The sequence below is a fragment of the Emys orbicularis genome, chromosome 4, assembly GCF_028017835.1.
Source record: "Emys orbicularis isolate rEmyOrb1 chromosome 4, rEmyOrb1.hap1, whole genome shotgun sequence".
Taxonomy (NCBI): Eukaryota; Metazoa; Chordata; order Testudines; family Emydidae; genus Emys; species Emys orbicularis.
Window position 1 is genome coordinate 15,138,494 of NC_088686.1, and position 19,041 is coordinate 15,157,534.

General features: G+C 46.6%; 1 protein-coding gene across 1 annotated transcript in view; it reads left to right on the plus strand.

The window, feature by feature from the left end:
* The window catches only part of PRKCH (protein kinase C eta), a 167,097-nt gene extending 153,022 nt beyond the window's left edge, over positions 1 to 14,075 (plus strand). Inside the window, exons 13-14 of the mRNA XM_065402572.1 lie at positions 11,753 to 11,896; positions 13,929 to 14,075. Of these exons, the coding sequence (XP_065258644.1) occupies positions 11,753 to 11,896; positions 13,929 to 14,075 (291 nt within the window). The remainder of the gene's footprint in view (positions 1 to 11,752; positions 11,897 to 13,928) is intronic.
* Positions 14,076 to 19,041: the final 4,966 nt, after the last annotated feature.

Sequence of the window (19,041 nt, forward strand, 5' to 3'; positions counted from 1 at the left end):
TTTTTTTTTTTTTTTTTTGCTTGGGGCGGCAGAAATGCTGGAGCCGGCCCTGGCTGTGTGAATGGGCAAGATTCCATTGATGTCAATGAAGCTTTACCCATTTACAGCTGCAGAAAATGTAGCCCCAGATGTGTCAATCACTCACACTGCTTCCTCTTTCTACCCTGATTTATTTTGCGTATCCATCTTCCTCAACAATCTTCACAACAGAGTAATCTTCTTTGTTCTCTGCAGCTGTTGGAATTGTCAGCCCCTCATCCAGTGGTCCCGTGATCATCTAGAGACCAAGCAGGAGTGAGACCAAACTTATCTCAATTTAATATCCGTGAAGTTAACCTCTGCAGCACTGACATTTTTATCCTTAGCACCGGGGGCTGTAGCACTAAAGCTGTTGCTAGTGCCGTTGTGATAGATGTTAAGTTTTACACTCCATGTGGCTTTCGGAAGAGCAGAGAGGAGTAATTTAGTCTTACCCACCTCCCCTTTACTTCTTAGCTGGAAAGGGGAAATAACCAAGAATTTCCCCCCATTTTCAAAAATGCATTTCAAATATATTTCTACTCCCTAGACCTAATGCTGCATTCTTCAGGCCTTGTCTACATGGGAGAATTTGCCTTGATTCCTGCCAGCAGTAGCCAGAACCCCAACACAGACAGGCAAAGCTGTTATTTGCATCAATGGAGCTCACCCCTGCTTAAAACTATGGTAAACTGACTGGTAGGAATCACAGCTTATAGCAATTTACCATCCTGCACAAGGGGCCAAGCAGCAGTACTGCTCCTGCTGCATCTGGCCACCGCTAGCTGTAATCGGGGCAAATCCTCAGTGTAGAAGAGAGCTGACATTTTCAAAAGTGCCTCATTGACGTGGAAGTCTAAATCCTATGTTCAAAAAATGACTTCAGCACTTAGGAGCCTAATTGTCAGTGACAGTCAGTGGAACCTAAGGCCTTGGCTACACTTGCAGATGTACAGCGCTGTGAGTTAAACCTGACTTCGTGCAGCTGAGTAGGGAAAGCACTGCAGTCTGTCCACACTGACAGCTGCCCAGTGCACTGTCGTGGCCACATTTGCGGCAATTGCAGCGCTATTGGGAGCAGTGCATTATGGGCAGCTATCCCACAGAGCACCTTTTCCCATTCTGGCGCCGTGGGTTGTGGGAAGGGGACGTGGGTGCCGGGGATTCTGGGTCCTGTCCCAATGCCCCGTGATGCATCGCTTCGCATCCCAGAAATCCCTTTGTTGCCGTCCACCTTTGGCGCCATCTTTCAGAGGTTTCTGTGCAGCGCGATCTGTCTGCGGGAAATGGAGTCCGAACTGCTGAGGCATATGCTGACGAGTCTCGCCAGCACGTCACGTTTGGCTGTCGAACTATTCCTTAAGATCCAAAGTGACAGTGAGGGTGAGGAGTCCGACGATGCTATCGAGCCGCGTAACGCGTACGACACGAAATTGCTTGTGGCATTCACGGACATGCTCAGCACCGTGGAATGCCGCTTTTGGGCTCGGGAAACAAGCACCGAGTGGTGGGATCACATCATCATGGAAGTCTGGGATGACGAGCAGTGGCTGCAGAACTTTCGGATGAGAAAAGCCACTTTCATGGGACTGTGTGAGGAGCTTGCCCCCACCCTGCGGCGCAAGGACACGAGATTGAGAGCTGCCCTGCCAGTGGAGAAGCGGGTGGCTATTGCAATCTGGAAGCTGGCAACTCCAGACAGCTACCGGTCGGTCGGAAACCAGTTTGGAGTGGGAAAATCGACCGTTGGAATCATGTTGATGCAAGTTTGCAAGGCCATTAATCGCATCCTACTCAGAAGAACCGTGACTCTGGGTAACGTGAAGGAAATAGTGGATGGCTTTGCACAAATGGGGTTCCCTAGCTGTGGAGGGGCGATAGATGGGACGCACATTCCTATTCTGGCACCACCCCATCTAGGATCCGAGTACGTTAATCGGAAGGGGTATTTCTCTATGGTTCTCCAGGCGCTTGTGGATCACCGTGGGCGTTTCATTGACATTAACACAGGCTGGCCTGGAAAGGTGCATGACGCATGCGTCTTTCGGAACACATGGCTGTTCAGGAAGATGCAGGCCGGGACTTTTTTTCCCAGAGCGGAAGATCACGGTGGGGAAGTTGAAATGCCCATTGTGATCCTTGGAGATCCCGCTTACCTGTTAATGCCGTGGCTCATGAAACCCTACACAGGGAGCCTTGACAGCAGCAAGGAACGGTTCAACTACAGGCTGAGCCGGTGCCAAATGACTGTGGAGTGTGCCTTTGGCCGTTTAAAGGGTCGCTGGCGATCTCTGTATGGGAAGTTGGACTTGGCCGAAAACAGCATCCCCGCGGTTATATCCGCGTGCTGTGCCCTCCATAATAGGGAAGGGTGAAAGCTTCACTCAGGCATGGACCTCCGAGGTTCAACACCTGGAGGCTGAATTTGCACAGCCAGAGAGCAGGGCTATTACAGGGGCCCAGCGCGGAGCTGCAAGGATTAGGGATGCCTTGAGGGAGCAATTTGAGGCTGAAAACCAGCAGTGATATCTGGTGCCCTGCACAGGAGTGAAGTGCAGTAGTTCCAATCTTTAGGAATCAGTGTCTGCTTAGCAGACAAGCAGACTTGCAGTGCCTGTTTATTTCCTGGGCTAAGGAGTCTTTTACTTTATGCAATAATAAAGAATGTTTTCAAAGCCAAAGAATCCAATTATTGAAAAGAAAAAAAATATATTTATTGAAAAGAAACAAGGGGGTGGAGTGGGGAACGGTACAATCACAGATTCGCGTATGTCCTGTCTGGTGTGCTGTGCAGTGAGTGCTGCACTTCAGGACAGCTATACTGCATGGTGATGGGGGTTGAGTGCAGAGGGTAAGGGTCGTAGTTTTCAGGGCTGGGTGGTGAAGATACTGGTGTTGGAGGCAGCGGGTGGCGTGAAGAACATGGAAGTTGGGGAAAGTGGGTTGGAGGTGACAGTGGGGCACAACGGAAACAGTTTTGGGACAAGGGCTGTAGGGGGGGGTGGCGTTTGCGGTACTGCTCCTCTTTCTGCATGGCTACCAGCTCCTGGATAGCATCTGCTTGGCGCTCCAGGATGCTTATGAGCCTATCAGTGCTTTGCTGCCGGTGCGCAGTGCTTTGCCGCCGGTGCGCTGCGTTTTCCTGGCGGATCCTGCTTTCTCTCTCCCTCCAGTCCTGTGCTTTCTCATTCTCTTTAATAGATTGCCACATCACTTCTTGCAGCATGTCGTCTTTGCTTTTTCGCGGTCTCTTCCTGAGTCTTTGCAGTCTCTGAGCAGGCGATAAGAGGGATGGCTGAGGTCTCAAGGTTGATGCAGCTGTATAGGCAAAATGCAACATTTAACAGAGGCAGCATTGTTCATACCAGACAGAGTAATGATTCCCCCCGCACTTAAGGAGTAGAAAACACACAGGGTCTACACAATAGCATAATTTTCCCGTCCGAAACAGAGCACACATATCCCATGGGAGCCTCAAAATGGTGAGTAAGGGGGACTGATTGTTTCAGGGCTTCACTGTCCTCTGGGTTTCTGTGCCTTGGGGAGAGCCAACAGCTTCAGGGGGCACCTACACTGAACACTGTCCCAACATTTTCCACAGGAGTTCGTCCTGGACGATATCTCGCTGCTGAGGGTGACCTGGGAAGCAAGGGAGGGTCTTCTGCTGCAATGCGGCTTCCGCCCTGGCCCATATGCAGCTTGCCTGTGTGCAGCAATGGTCCCCCCGCCCCTCGCGGCACAGTGGCACTGACACGTTAGCCTGGCTGGGACAAGGACCACGGTGGCTCTCCCAATAAACCTGCGCAAGCGCATTGCACACATTCTGGATGAGACATTCGAGGAGATTACCGAGGCCGATTACCGCGATGTGATAAACCACATCAATGCACTATTCCGCATCTAGGCATGCATGCCTAACCCTCCTCTCCCAAAGAGCCCGCACCGAAAAAATTCCTTCCCAAAAAAAAAACCCGCTTACCGGGAACCTGCTCTTCTGTTTGTCCTCCACCAAGTACCGGCCGCTGCGACCGGCTACCTTCCTCCTGGCTCGAGAAGAGCTCCTGGCTGCATGGCTCCAGGGATTCCGGGGTGTCTCCATCCGGCCCACCACCATCACTCCCGTTTTCCTCCTCCCCCTCTCCCCCCCACACCGGCTCTGAAGTGTCCATGGTGGTGCTCGGAGTGGAGGTGGGGTTAACCCCAAGTATCGCATCCAGCTCTTTGTAGAATCGGCAGGTCGCGGGGGGAGCACCCGAGCGGCCGTTTGCGTCGCGGGCTTTGCGGTAGGCACTCCGCAGCTCCTTCACTTTAATCCTGCACTGCAGGGCGTCCCGGTCATGGCCCCTTTCCATCATGTCCTTTGATACCTTCCCGAAGGTATCGTAATTCCTATGGCTGGAGCGCAGCTGGGACTGTACAGCTTCCTCCCCCCAAACACTGATGAGGTCCAGCAACTCACCATTGCTCCATGCTGGGGCTCGCTTGGCGCGTGGAGGCATGGTCACCTGGAAAGATTCGCTGATAGCACTCCACACCACGCCGGGCTGAGCAAACAGGAAGGGGATTTTTAAAATTCCCGGGGAATGTAAAGGGTCAGTCACATGGTTGGTTACCTGAGGCCAGGGCAGTAGAGTTTGAACTGATGACCAGAGTGGCTAGAACAGGCATTGTGGGATACTGCCGAATACTTCTGGAGGCCATTCACAGCACATTGGGCGGCCACACTGGCGCCGCAGCGCTGCAGCGGCGGCGCAATACTCGCTATTCCTCTCGGAGAGGTGGAGTACATGCAGCGCTGCAACCACGGAGATACAGCGCTGCAAATGCCTTGCCAGTGTGGACGGGGAGTGAGTTACAGCGCTGGGGGAGCCTTTACAGCGCTGTAACTCGCAAGTGTAGCCAAGGCCTAAGTGCCTGGGTCACTTTTGAAAATGGGATTACGGCTTCTGAGCCATTTAGGCACTTTGGGGAGTTATATGCCTGGTCTAATTCAGGCAGTGCTCTCATGGAAGGTAATGGGAGTCTTGTCCAAGAAAGGAGCTCAGGACTGAGCCCCGTAAGAGCTGCTAATGAAGGGCTCCTATGCTATCTGAGTGCCTCCTGACTTCACGTCATTAACAAATGCGTCTTCCCCTTTGTTTAGAGGCTGCTGAAGGCTAATGAAATCATATATTGTTGGTTTGTTTTGCTTACATAATAGTCAAACCACGTTTGCTGCAAGTCCAGTGTTCAGTCACAAGATTCACGAAGAGAAGCCTTAATTAGAGTAATTGCTCTATTTATATAACGATTCCCCTTTGTCTAAAATCAGATAGATCTTTGAGAAACCCTGTTTCCTTTAGAGTTAATTTCTGTTTTGTTGTTCCAGGCCACTCCTCTGAATGAGCCTGAGTATCCTGGAGAGCCCATTCTGTCTCATTCCCAAGGGAGCTGTAGTTTGGTTCCATTAGTCTAGTGCACTCTTGCTTTTCCTTTTTGTGTTTATCATACTTCACTAACAACAAGAGGGAAACTAAGAAAAAGTACAAGGAAATATTGCTTTTGCTTAACATCTTGAAGGCAAGAGTTGGATTGGGATGGTCTGGCTCAGTGTCCATTTGAAGAAGGTTGGTCATGTGGTTAAGAGATGGGTTGGGACTCAGGAGAGCTGTCATCGGCTCTGCCACAAGCTCTCCGTGTGTCTCTGGGCTGGTCACTTAACTTCTCTGTGCTTCAGTTCCCCATCTGTAAAATGGGGATAATAACACTTCATTAAATACTTACCTTCTGTGTCTCTCTCTTGTCTGTTTAGATCGTAAACTCCTCAGGGCTTCGGTTATGTCTTACTAAGTGTACGTAAGCAACCTAACTCAATGACCTGAGTTGTGACAGCTACACACTACTGTAGTACAAGTAATAATAATTATTGCTAATAGAAGCCAACTGTTGTGGCTAAAGAAGGCATTTTCATTCCTCACCCTTCCAAGTTCCTGAGATGCTTTTCCCCTCACCCCTCGTGTTTGGATTTTTTTTTTTTTTACAGTCCCCCCCACTAAGAAGTAACCTACTCACCAGAATATTACATGTGAAACTAATCACTGATGATAAATAAATGCAAAATAGATATGTTAAAATAATGCTGAGTGTGTCTGAGAGAGAGAGAGAGATCATTATATATAAAACTCTAAAAAGCAAGGAAATTATTATTAGAAACCTAGTTTGTGCAAACGTTTCTGCACATTCTCAAGTCTCTAGACAAGTTTACAAGGCATGGTTCTTTATAAATCAGTTGCAGTGCTCTGGGGCAAGCAGTGTACAGAACCTGTCTACAGATTTAACTCTGGTGGGTGACAAAATATTTTCCCAATGATGAGCTCTCTTATCCCTACAATCTCTGTTGTAGCATCACTGGCAGACTAATCTTCCACTCTTAACTGTATGGAGTGATTCGTTATATGTTCTTTCAGTAAATATGTATCAATAATTCCATGGAAGTCAGGTGTTCTGGCTCAGTGTGCTGTTTTTGGCTGATGCGCCTCTGGGAAGTTCAGATGAGGTCAGGTTCAATCTAACTGTGAGTTTACAGCTTTACAAACCCATGTAAACAGAGGAGTCAAGGCCATTGATTTCAATGGAAGCAGGATCAAGTGACATACAATTTTTAACCTGTTTTGCTTTTGCTAAGGGCTGTCTCATTCTTTCTATGTAACTCTTTGATGGGCAGTTTGTAGATAGGGCTGGGTCCAGTGGCAGATATTCATATCAGTTGTCTAATTATTGGTGCAAAGTACAGATACTGATTAAGTACTAAATGACATTTTCCAAGGGAAACCTTTTACCTGTGAATCATCTCCCATTACCTGCCAAAACACAGAAGAGTTGTGTGACCTGGAAGGCCCTGTAGGTCTTTCAGACCTGGGCCTGATTATGAATATATATTGGCCTAAGTTTTGTGGGGCCAAGACTTTCCTCTTCCAGAGTTTATCATTTCCCAGTACAATCCTAGAGGCCAGGCCCTGGATTTTTTAAATGTCCTTGTGTGTTTTCCCTTGTCCTCTTCATGTCTCATCTGGTATCCAGAAGCCCTCAGAGCTCTCTAGTGGCCTAGCATGGCATCCTGCAATACCCGTCCTGCCACTGACTAGTTAGGAAGGTGTTGGCTAAAATTTTGGAGCCATTGGCACAAGCTTCAATCTCCCATAACGTCATGTAAACACTTTAGAGAGGAAGGCTGGTCTTTGTGATTAAGGGACTGGATTGTGACTCTGGAGAGCTGGGTTTAATTCCCTGCTCTGCCACAGACTTGTTCTGTGACCTTGAGCCACTTATGCCTCAGTTACCCATCAGTAAAATGGAGATAATACTTTTTTTTCCTCCCACTCTTTGTCTGTCCTGTCTATTTAGGGGCTGTCTTTTACTGTGTATATGTATAACACCTAGCATATCGTGTCCCTGCTATTAGGCCTCTAGAGACTACCATAATACAAAGAATAAATAATACAACATTTTTACTGAGGTTCTAAGCTGCCTAGGGAGTTTCATAGATTTTTAAGGCCAGAAGAGACCATCATAATCATCTGTCTGACCTCCTGCCTTAGAATTTCAGCCAGTGAATCCTGCGTGAATCCCATTACTTTGGACTGAATTAGAGCATATCTTTTAGATTATTAAATGTAATGAGAATCAGGCATCCAAATCCCTTAGGCGGCTTTGAACATTTGAGCCTTTAATTTGAAGTGCATCAGATGCTACGATATGTAACTACATTATGGCACAAAATACTAACATTGACACACTTAGTTAGTAAGAGGTGCTGTTAGCATTCTGTTTTTCCTGGGACTCAGTTGCCAGATACCTACCGTACTTGATGATGTTAAACCCAACCATTTCCAACATAAAACATACAGACTGTATCCAGTCTGCCCCAGACACACCATTTCTAGAAAGCATGATAAGATTTCATGCACCGAAAGACTAGAAATGGCAAACAGCATGGTGTTTGTGACAGCCCCTGGGTCATAGCGGCATGAGGACAGCACATCAGCCTGTGTAATTGGGGAGGATGTTCTGGGGTGCCATGAATATAGTAACCGTTTACAGGTACTGTATAATGACATCTAAGGGCTAGAATTTCAGAATGATAAATCACACATACTGAGCTGTATTTGCATGCAAAATGCCTCAGTACAGTGTAAAAGAAGTCAGTCAGAGATGGATGCAGTTATGTGTGATGATAATAAATGTGACTGTCCTTTCCAGTTGTATCCTGCCTGTTTTAAAACAGAATATTTTGGGCCTGATTCTCATTTAATACAGCCCTTTGCTATCACTCTGGTCATGTACAGGTGCCTTCGGAAAACTAAGTTATTTACACTCACTCTTAAGGACCCACCTACTCTGTCAAAGTGGTGTAAAGGGGCCTTCCTGAGATAGGGGCCCTTTATTTTTGAGAGAGACCTAAAGATAATTGTTCAGGCTTCTGCGTTATCACTTGAGCCCCAGTGCCTGTGCACAGTGAACACACACACTTCCAAAACAAGACAAACTACAGAACAGGACTGAATTTATACCTCAAATATGAAGCACAGGAGAAGGAGGCTCTTTGATCAGGTATCCAGTGGTTCAAATCATTTCCAAAGATGTTTACTCTTCTGAAACAAGGATCACTTCAAAAGGATTTTCACAGAGGCCCAGCCATGAGCTTGGCAGTAATTATGCATCTTCCCACAACTGCCCCAGGGGGCAGGCAATGAGAAGTGCATTCCATAAGTGAGCAAATGGGAAGGACTGATTCCCTTCCTGCCTTCTTTGGATACCAAAAACCAGATACATTCGGGTTTGAGATACCTACTGTCTTGTGTCAGCTATAATTCCCCGAGGAGGTGCAGGAGGTCTACTGTGCTAATCAGAGCCAGCTAACAGAACCAGAACAATTGGGTGGACCTTGATTTGTTGCACTGGATGCCTTTGCTTGATGCAGTTTTGGCGTAATGGTGAATAAAACAAGTCAGTGAGAATGTAAGCACAGTCCTACTTCCTAGGGCTCTGGGTTGGTTTTGTGAATGGACAGACCCTTCTGATTTTTGTTGGTTACATGGCTTGAACCTATATGTACCAAGCCTTTAGAACATCAGAATGGCCATACTGGGTCAGACCAAAGGTCCGTCTAGCCCAGTATCCTGTCTTCCAGCAGTGGTCAATGCCAGGTGCTTCAAAGGGAATGGACAGAGCAAGTGATCCATCCCCTGTTGCCCGTTCCCAGTTTTGGCAAACAGACACTAGGGACACCATCCCTGCCCATATCCACTGATGGACCTATCCTCCATGAGACTTTGCTGAGACTTGAAAATCTTTGTTATTTTTCATTCTTAGCAGAGGCGGCATAGTGTAGTGGATAGGTACTGGGCTGGGAGTCAGGAGACCTGGGCTCTATTTCCAGCTGTTGTGTGACCTTGGACAAGTTACTTCATCTAGATGTGCCTCCATTTCTCCTTCCCCTCCTTTGTCTTGCCTATTTAATCCAAGTTCTTTTGGGAAAATACTGTCTTGTACTATGTGTTTGTACAGGGCCTAGCACAATGGGACCTGATCATGGTAGGGGCCTCTAAGAACCACTGTAATACAAATAAGAAAAAGAGTAATTTTTACTTTCCCTCTGGGTTCAGAAGTGGGTCTGCTAAAACAGTAGGAGAGATGTTCTCATCTCTCCAGCATGACTGGAAGCAACATCACAGGGAATCTCACTAGTGGGTCTGTAATCATATGATTTCCAGCTACTTTTGCAAACCTAAGAAGTTCATATAAAGGCTCTGAATGGGTTTCACTTTGCCCCTCACTGATTTGTATATGGATTGGAATCTGAGCGGTCATGGAAGATTTTACAGAGAAATAGATCAAGGGGAATCCACTAATCCCAAATCAGAGTGTTTTAGGGATGCGTACTTCCCTTGGATTGTGCTGGCAGAGGAACAAAAGCAGGTAGAATAGGAGGGGGCGTTCATAGGAGGGAAACAGCCCTTCCACTGTATTTTGTCCCCACCCAGGAGATACCACATAGCTGGCACTTTGTGGTACAGAAGGGGCACGCTTAGGGCACAGCCACCTGTGAATCCAGATTATCAGCTGCAGTAAACTGCATTAACTCCCCTTCTGCACCTTCTGGCAGGGTTGGTGGAAAACAGACATAGGATGGGAGAGCCCGTGGCAGCATGGCTCCCATGGAAGCCATGCTGCCAAGGAAGAAGGTTGGGAGGTCAGAGAGCTCCACACAGGAGCTGGCTCCCTGTGCCAGTGGCCTGAAGTCCAAGAGGGTGCTGTTTGGTTTATTTGTGGAGCTGAGGGTCCTATAGGCTTCCCAGGCTGCAAAATCCCCCACGCACACTTGCATGAGGTCAGAAAGCCCATCCCATTCATGGGGGAAATGTGGAGGAAACTCCTTGAGGTGAATCTTGCAGAATTTCCAGTGATCCCCGTCCCCTCTCATGGGACTGTCCAGGGGAGGGAATGACTGGGCCTTTTAGTAATTCCTCTTCAAGGAATTCCAGCCTTCTGAAAGGTTCTTCCAGTCGGATTCAAGAAGGTTTCTCAAAGCTCCTCCTGCTCATTTTAATTTTCTCATTGCCGAGGATGCAGTAGACTTAAAATTCTATCAACAGTGACCAGATGCCTGGTGTGGCTGGTACGGTATTTAAAGAATGTAATGCTCTTTCATCCTCGAGAAACTCATCTGGACAACTCAACCAATGATCCTGATGTTCCTTTCTGCTGCCCTTTCAGCTGTCCCGGCAAATTGAAGTGGCTGTTTTTTCCCAATCAAATTGAATCGGATTTCTCTTACTCTAGTGAATCAAATGTTGGGGGGTGGGGATTTTGATTTGGTTTCTTTTAAAAAAAAAAAATAGGTCCTGAAGTTTAAAAACAAAGGAAAATACTCTATTCCTCGTATGAGAAAAGACTTCCCAACTGCTTGAAAATGCATTCTCACTTGAGCATTTCTAGAATCTGAAAGGTACAAGCCATATCCCTCTCACCCCAGTACTGAACCAGTTAGATGAGCCATAGCTTTTCTTATTACTTTCCTCCAGATCAGAACCCCTAGCTGAAGTTTGATGCTGCTATACAGAGGTTTCTTCCTCTCGTAGCAGAGATGGGAAAGTCCTCCAATAGGTTTCACATACAAAAGGTGATGTCACCTGTATGAATTCATATGTTCAATTTTCTTTGGGTTGCTGCTTCCTTCTTAATGATCTGTGACATTCAAACCCTTCCTCATTCTCCTCAGCCATCTCCGATTTCTGAGAGACTGCAAGAAGCTCGTTGCAGGTTTCTGGCTTCACTTCAGCAGGCTGAGGTTTAGGAAAAAGGAACCATTAAAAACTGACTAATCCAAAACCCAGGCAGCTGGCAAATACCAACCTTATAAAGAGCTTTTGTTCTTGAAAAAGAACCCCCCCCAAAACACTGTGCAATGTCAATAGTGCTGCAGATGATGCACTTTAACCTTCTTTTACTATCATGGTAACCAAGGATGTAAGTGAAATATAAGTGGCCAAGGACATAAATATACCCATGCTTCCTCCCTAAAAGAGGAGTCAGGATCCCTGCATGCTCTTCCAGTGTAATGAAGGTGGAAAGTCTGGCCAGCAAAGTAGGCTCAACAAGAAAGTTTGTGTGATTGCTAGTAATAGGTGTCTCTCCCGTCTCCTTGCTGGATGTGAGTAAAGGACTAACCAGGTTCATTTATTTTGCTCTGCAGTTTATGACCAAGAACCCCAACATGCGCCTGGGCAGCCTGGCTCTGGGTGGAGAGAACACTATACTGAGGCACCCCTACTTTAAAGGATTGGATTGGGACCTCCTGAACCAGCGCCAGATGGAACCGCCTTTCAGACCTCGAATTGTGAGTGATGGGGAGCCAGCAAGAGAATCTCCTTTTGTTGAATTCTTTCACTAGCTGTATAACTACTGGGGAGAAGGATGCAGTGGAAGGGCGACTTTGTGATTAAGGCACTGGACTGGGACTTAGGAGAATTGGGCTCAATTCACAGTTCTGCCACAGATATCCCTCTGTGATGCTGGTCAAGTTCCTCAATCTGCCTGGGACAGAAAGATACTTAAGCATCTAATGACACATTTTCAGAAGTGTCTAAGCAGATTAGGTACCTAACTCCCCTCTGTGCTTTAATTCCCATGTGCAAAATGTGGGGTAATAATCCTTCCCTTCCCCCAACTTAACCTTGCCTTGTCTATTGAGACAGTGACCTGTCCAGGACAGGGGCTGTCTCTCACTGGGTATTTGTACAGTGCCCAGCCCAGTGGGTGCTACTGTAATGCCATTGAATAATTACAATGATGGGGAGCACAGAGTGCTGGTCCCTCTGTCCCCTGATACCATACTGTCCCACGGATGCTCCTCATGATGCTGGTCCCTCTGTCCCCTGATACCATACTGTCCCACGGATGCTCCTCATGATGCTTTCGCGCTCATTCCCAATGGAGATTCTCTCCAGTTCGCTTCCTATGGCACCACTGCCTTTTAAATTCCCTTTTGGGGCCTGATCCGCAGGGCTGCTGAGCTCCTTTATCTCACATTGCAGTCAGTGGGCCCCCCTCCTGTTCAAATCCCAGTGAGTTCAGTGCATGCAGAATCAGGCCCAGTGGTCCTTGCAGGTGCTCAGTACTTTTCAGGATCAGGCTCTTTATGTTCTGCCTTTTCCTTCACCTGAATCCAAATCTTCCTGGGACCAGGATCTTCCCCAGTCTTAATGTTGGGACCCCAGCCCAGCCATCCCTGGTACTCAGGGCGACCAGATGTCCCGATTTTATAGGGACAGTCCCGATATTTGGGGCTTTTTTTATATGGGCCCCTATTGCCCCCCACCCCGTCCCGATTTTTCACACTTGCTATCTGCTCACCCTACTGGTACTTGGCCTTTGCTTTGGCTAATGAGGAGTTCGGACTTCAGAACCAAGCTTTCTATTACCATCCAGAGACCTGTGTGTCTGCTGAGCTTGAACATCTCTTGGGTTGTGCAAGGTTTGTGAGACTTGTCAAGGAAACCATCCAGGTGGGCTTTTCCAAGGCTCTCAGCCCACCCTGGAAGTCAATGGTAAAATGCCCTTTTGAGACACAGGTGGGAGCAGAGCTGAGCCAATGCTGAGTATGTTTGAAAATCCCACTCGAAACATGCACATGTTCTTGCACAGTGTAAAGTGACCATTCTGCAGGGTCTAGTGAATTCCCTTGCTAGAGTGGATCTGGAAAAATAAACTCTCGTGGTAATAAAACTTCTCCTTGCTGTTCTGGGGCAGGAAAAATCAGCGTTGTGTCAAAATGTACCATAAGCCAACTTTGGGGTCTCTATTAAAAACGATCATACTTTGTACTGGGTGGGTAGGAATCCGGCACCTGGAGACGGTGTTTGTTCTTCCTGTAGCATTACTAATTCATTATTGTACAAGTATAATGGCTTTTGAACAAAGGAGAATATCCCCCAACTAGGCCGTTTCAGACACTGCACAGATAAGGAAAGACTGTGTAGATTCAGCTAATTGGAAACTGTGTGTATAATTACTGTGAATGGCTGGGTCTGTGCAATCTGACACTTAAACAAAGTAAGGGATTACTGCTCCATGGGGTCTGCCATTCAGCGACAGTGCAGCCAAAACTCCAGCTGTTGTCAACTAAGTCAGCGAGGGGTTTGCCTGCAAAAGGCCTATGGAGGCTTACAAAGGACAGGCTGTAAAGGGCTAAGCAGGGCCACTCAGCATCTTACAGGATGCAGCCCAAAGTGAGTTACAGAACAGCTGAGCACTCCATGGAGGCAGTCATGCATCTCACTCAAGACGAGAATAAGTTACAAACAAAGAGAATAGAAAAGTGATGGTGCACGGTTTTGACCTCTCCTCTTTTTGTCTTTTTTGTTTGGCAGAAATGCAGCGAAGATGTTAGTAATTTTGATCCTGATTTTATAAAAGAAGAACCAGTTCTAACCCCCATCGAAGAGGGGATTCTTGCAATGATTAACCAAGAAGAATTTAGAAACTTTTCATACACTGATCCAGAATTACAGCCGTAGCCACATGGAAGGTTGTGCAAGGTGGTGATAGAACCTGATGGAAGAAGTGAAAATTGGGTTTACCAGGAATTTCATTCTCAAGGAATACACTGAAACGGCCTTATATTATGCAACAGCACCAACAACAAAGTTACCTTAATGTGAAATAAAAAAAACAAAACCTCTAGGATTTGTGCAACTCTGATATCAAATATTTATAGGGCTGGAATAAACATGGTATCATAAATAGTCAATGCAGACTATTAATGCTGAGATATTTGGTTCAGCACAGATCTGACTAGTTGCAATTTGCAATGAGTTTGAGGAGTTGGTGTGAGCATGAAATGAGCAGAGTTTTGCAGCTCTGAGCCAAACAGACATTTTACAATACTGACCTTTGCAAGATTCAGCTTTGAGGGATCCAGCACTGCCTCCTCTTTGGAAACATGGAAAGAACCAGCAACCACTGGGCTCATTGAGCAAGGTGGTCCATGTGGCGCTACCTGTTTCTGGAGTATTTATTTCTATCCTAAGGACAAATGGTTCTTTGAACCTGTTTTGGGCTTCCATGTAAAATATTTTACTGTGCAGACTAGCAAAAAAATGTCACCCCCACCTGTTCTTCCAAATCGGAGTGAAGCCACTTATAAGCTCAGTGTTTTAATATGTGTGATATGAAAAGTTTTAGCATTTGCATTCTGTGAAATGCCTTTTTGCATCATGCACTCTCAATGCTCCTTTCTCTGCATACCAGCTGTTTTCAACTAAAATATTGTGTGTGAAACCTTGCCATTTACTTGGATTTTATTTAATTATGTTATACGGAGCCCCCTTTTGTGAGTTCACTGGCTCATTAAAACTTTAAGGGAAAATGGTAGCTCTTAAATTATTTGTAGTGTTATTGTGACAGGAGCTGCAAAGCTGACAAGCTGTTTGAAAGCAGAATTGTCAAATAATAAGCAATGACATTGTTAAGGTTCCTTCCCCACTCTGAACTTTAGATACAGATATGGGGACCTGCATGTGAACCTCTAAACTGAATTACCAGCTTAGATCTGGTTTTGCTGCCACCACTCCCAAGTACTAACTCCCTTCCCTGGGTAGCCTTGAGAGACTTCTCCACCAATTTCCTTGTGAACACCGATCCAAACCCTTGGATCTTAAAACAAGGAGAAATTAACCATTCCCCCTCCTTTCCCCCACCAATTCCTAGTGAGTCCAGATCCAATCCCCTTGGATCTTAAAACAAGGAAAAATCAATCAGATTCTTAAAAAGAAGGCTTTGAATTAAAGAAAGAAAGGTAAAAAATCATCTCTGTAAAATCAGGATGCAAAATAACTTTACAGGGTAATCAGATTCAAAGAGCCCAGAGGAACCCCCTCTAGCCTTAAGTTCAAAGTTACAGCAAACAGAGGTAAACCCTCTAGCAAAAGGTACATTTACAAGTTGAGAAAACAAAGATAAACGTAACACGCCTTGCCTGGCTGTTACTTACAAGTTTGAAATATGAGAGACTTGTTCAGAAGATTTGGAGAGCCTGAATTGATGTCTGGTCCCTCTTAGTCCCAAGAGCGAACAACCCCCAAAACGAAGAGCACAAACAAAAGCCTTCCCCCCACCAAGATTTGAAAGTATCTTGTCCCCTTATTGGTCCTTTGGGTCAGGTGTCAGCCAGGTTACCTGAGCTTCTTAACCCTTTACAGGTAAAAGGATTTTGGTGTCTCTGGCCAGGAGGGATTTTATAGTATTGTACACAGGAGGGCTGTTACCCTTCCCTTTATAGTTATGTCACGCCCCCCAAATCATAGATAGTGTTGGACAGCCGGTTCCACACTGGCTGTGATTTTTTCCTGGAGCTCTAGGAGAAAACAGAGTTAATAAGACACCTGCACCTTTAGACATACTACTGATTATATAAAAACTAACAATATGTCCCACATTCCAAGAACAATTTTTAAACACTTGATTCTGGGAAACTTTCACGGGAGAGTGCATCAGCCACTTTGTTAGAAGCTCCTGAAATGTGTTGTATTTCAAAATCAAAATCTTGGAGAGCTAAACTCCACCGAAAAAGTTTTTTGTTATTCCCCTTGGTGGTATGAAGCCACTTTAGCGCAGCATGGTCGGTTTGTAGTTGGAAACGCCGTCCCCAAACGTATGGGCGTAGCTTTTCCAGCGCGCACACAATGGCGTAGCATTCCCTTTCGCTGATTGACGAGTGGCTTTCCCTCTCAGACAGTTTCTTGAGGCAATCAATAAACAACAACAAATTGCAAGTATTATACCAGCTAGTATTTTTAAGACTGAGGAAGTGAAGAGACTGGGCATGGCTTGGGTGATTTCCTTAGAGGCAAAACACAAAACGTCGTGGGAAGAGCATAGGGGCCCTACTCGATAGGCGGCCTGAAATGCTTTGGCCTCTTCGCTGTATTCGACCTCTATTACATGTACTTGGTCTTGGAGGTGAGATAGGTTGGAGAGGAGGGAAAATAGAAAAGTTAAATTTAAGAAGCGGTTTGGGATGAGGGAAGTCCAATCGAAGGTATGAGGGACGGCTGGGTGGAGGGATACAGAGATTTGGGGATTAGCAGGCCATGTGATAAAGCGGCTACCTTGAGCAGTGGTCAAATTAAGGTGAAAAGGAAGAGGGGTGAGGGGATTGGATGGCAGGGCGCAACCATCCTTTTTCCCAAACGGGTTCTCCTCCTGGGGCCTTACCTACTGCTTCTCCTTCCCAACAAACTGTATTAAAGATGTTCAGCAATTCCCCAGGGTGTAACTTACGGAGACAAAACGACTGTGGGGGTTCCAAGGGCCATAAGGACCACAAGGTTCCGATTCCCACCCAGACGTGTTGAGCAGCGAAACCATGGGGAGTGGTGATAAAACGGCTAGGTCCGTGGGGTGGCTTGACTTCCCATACCTGCCGGCTGATAACCCAGTCCCATAGACAGCCCGCCCAGGGTCCCGGCAAAAGTAAGTGCACTGGGGCCCATGTGCCATTAACAGGCCCCGAAGCCTGGAAAGAGCATTTTGAGGAGTCGCAGGCCCCATCCTGACAACGTCCACGTGTATGCCTCCATTTCCACAGCTCGGGTGGCACTTTTGCAGTAGTGTTAAGTGCTTTGGGCCATCGCTGACTGAGGACATCGCTCCGCATTTTTTGCTAAGGACCATTAAAGAAATCCTGCATTTGGCTGCAAGCTGAATCCCATCTGGTGTCTTTCCCTATAAAAATGAGGGTGTTTATTAATTTTGTTAAGAGGGTTTGGGTTGTGGTTCCCAGTCCTGACAGGGCATGGAGGGTTTCTATATTTGAATGGGTGCTGGTTAACCCTGCCTTAGTAAGAAGGCCTGATGCCCTTTCCAAATTTCCCAGGCGTTGTTCATGGTCTTGGGCCTTGTCTATTGTCCAGATAGCGGCTGCTCCAGTTAGACCATGCAAGGCCCCTTCCAGCAAGCCTCTTTTCCTCCGAAAATTTTCCCACTGCACAAGCTGGGCTAACCGAATGGCCACTCCTTGGGTGCAATTGGGGTATAGGGTAGTTATTTGGAAAGCGGAAATGAGAATGTGGTGGTCCCTATAGTAGCATTTAGCACAATCCACCGGCGGAAACGATAATTCCGTCGGTAGGGTGTGCTACACCACATTTGTTAGTCTGAGACTTGAAGCTTTCTGAGGCCACAGCCAGATAAATTTGTATGGGAATTGGAGAAGATATATGGGGGAGCAACTGGGGAGTGGGGATTGTAACGATGGGCTATGAGGCAGTCATGTAGAGTAGGGGTCCCCCTTTTGCAGGTGAAAGTAAACTTAGGGTGACAACCAGAATAAGTGGTAGGAATACCAAAAAGTAGGTAACTGATTACAAAGCATTGCATGGAAGTTTCTCTACCAAAAGACAGTTCGCAAGTGCCAGCAGTTGCTACTATTTCAATTTCTGCACGGGAGTTTTCCCTTAGAACCTCAAGGTTGGTGTCGGTAAGGGAAAAGGGGAAGGATTCCTTAGTGACGGTTTTGTTTTTATGCCACTTGATAGTGTGGCCATACAGGTGGCCGTTAGGTTTTGTTGAGAATAGGGTAGAACAAAATTTTTTAATCAAAAAAAAGGACCTTCTGGCCTAGGCCAGTTGGAAGCATTTACGACAGTGGCTTGGGATCTAGCTAGGGGAGTACCCACGGGACTTAGAGGGGAAGGGGTGACAACCTGACTGGTAACTGACTCGTCCACCCAATTGGGGAGTGCAGTGCACCAGGAAGGAACCTGGGGGTAGCGGCAAGGGGCTTCCCCTGGGAGAAATCCTAGGTAATAGCGAGTCCCACATTTCCAGGAAGTCATACCACATGTCCCTCCCTGCCAGGTAATAATACTTCTTCGTTGGTACCATGGCAAGTTTTTAATGTCTTCTGTTGTAATCAGTCTCTTTTTCTTCAGGGCAACCAAAGATCGGGCGACTCGGGTTCTCCGGGAAGCCTGGGGCTGGGATGTAGAATCAGGATGGAAAATAACTTTACAGGGTAATCAGATTCAAAGAGCCCCGAGGAACCCCCTCTAGCCTTAAGTTCAAAGTTACAGCAAACAGAGGTAAACCCTCTAGCAAAAGGTACATTTACAAGTTGAGAAAACAAAGATAAACCTAACACGCCTTGTCTGGCTGTTACTTACAAGTTTGAAATATGAGAGACTTGTTAGGAAGATTTGGAGAGCCTGAATTGATGTCTGGTCCCTCTTAGTCCCAAGAGCGAACAACCCCCAAAACGAAGAGCACAAATAAAAGCCTTCCCCCCACCAAGATTTGAAAGTATCTTGTCCCCTTATTGGTCCTTTGGGTCAGGTGTCAGCCAGGTTACCTGAGCTTCTTAACCCTTTACAGGTAAAAGGATTTTGGTGTCTCTGGCCAGGAGGGATTTTATAGTATTGTACACAGGAGGGCTGTTACCCTTCCCTTTATAGTTATGACAGACATAAAAGGACAACACTCTCC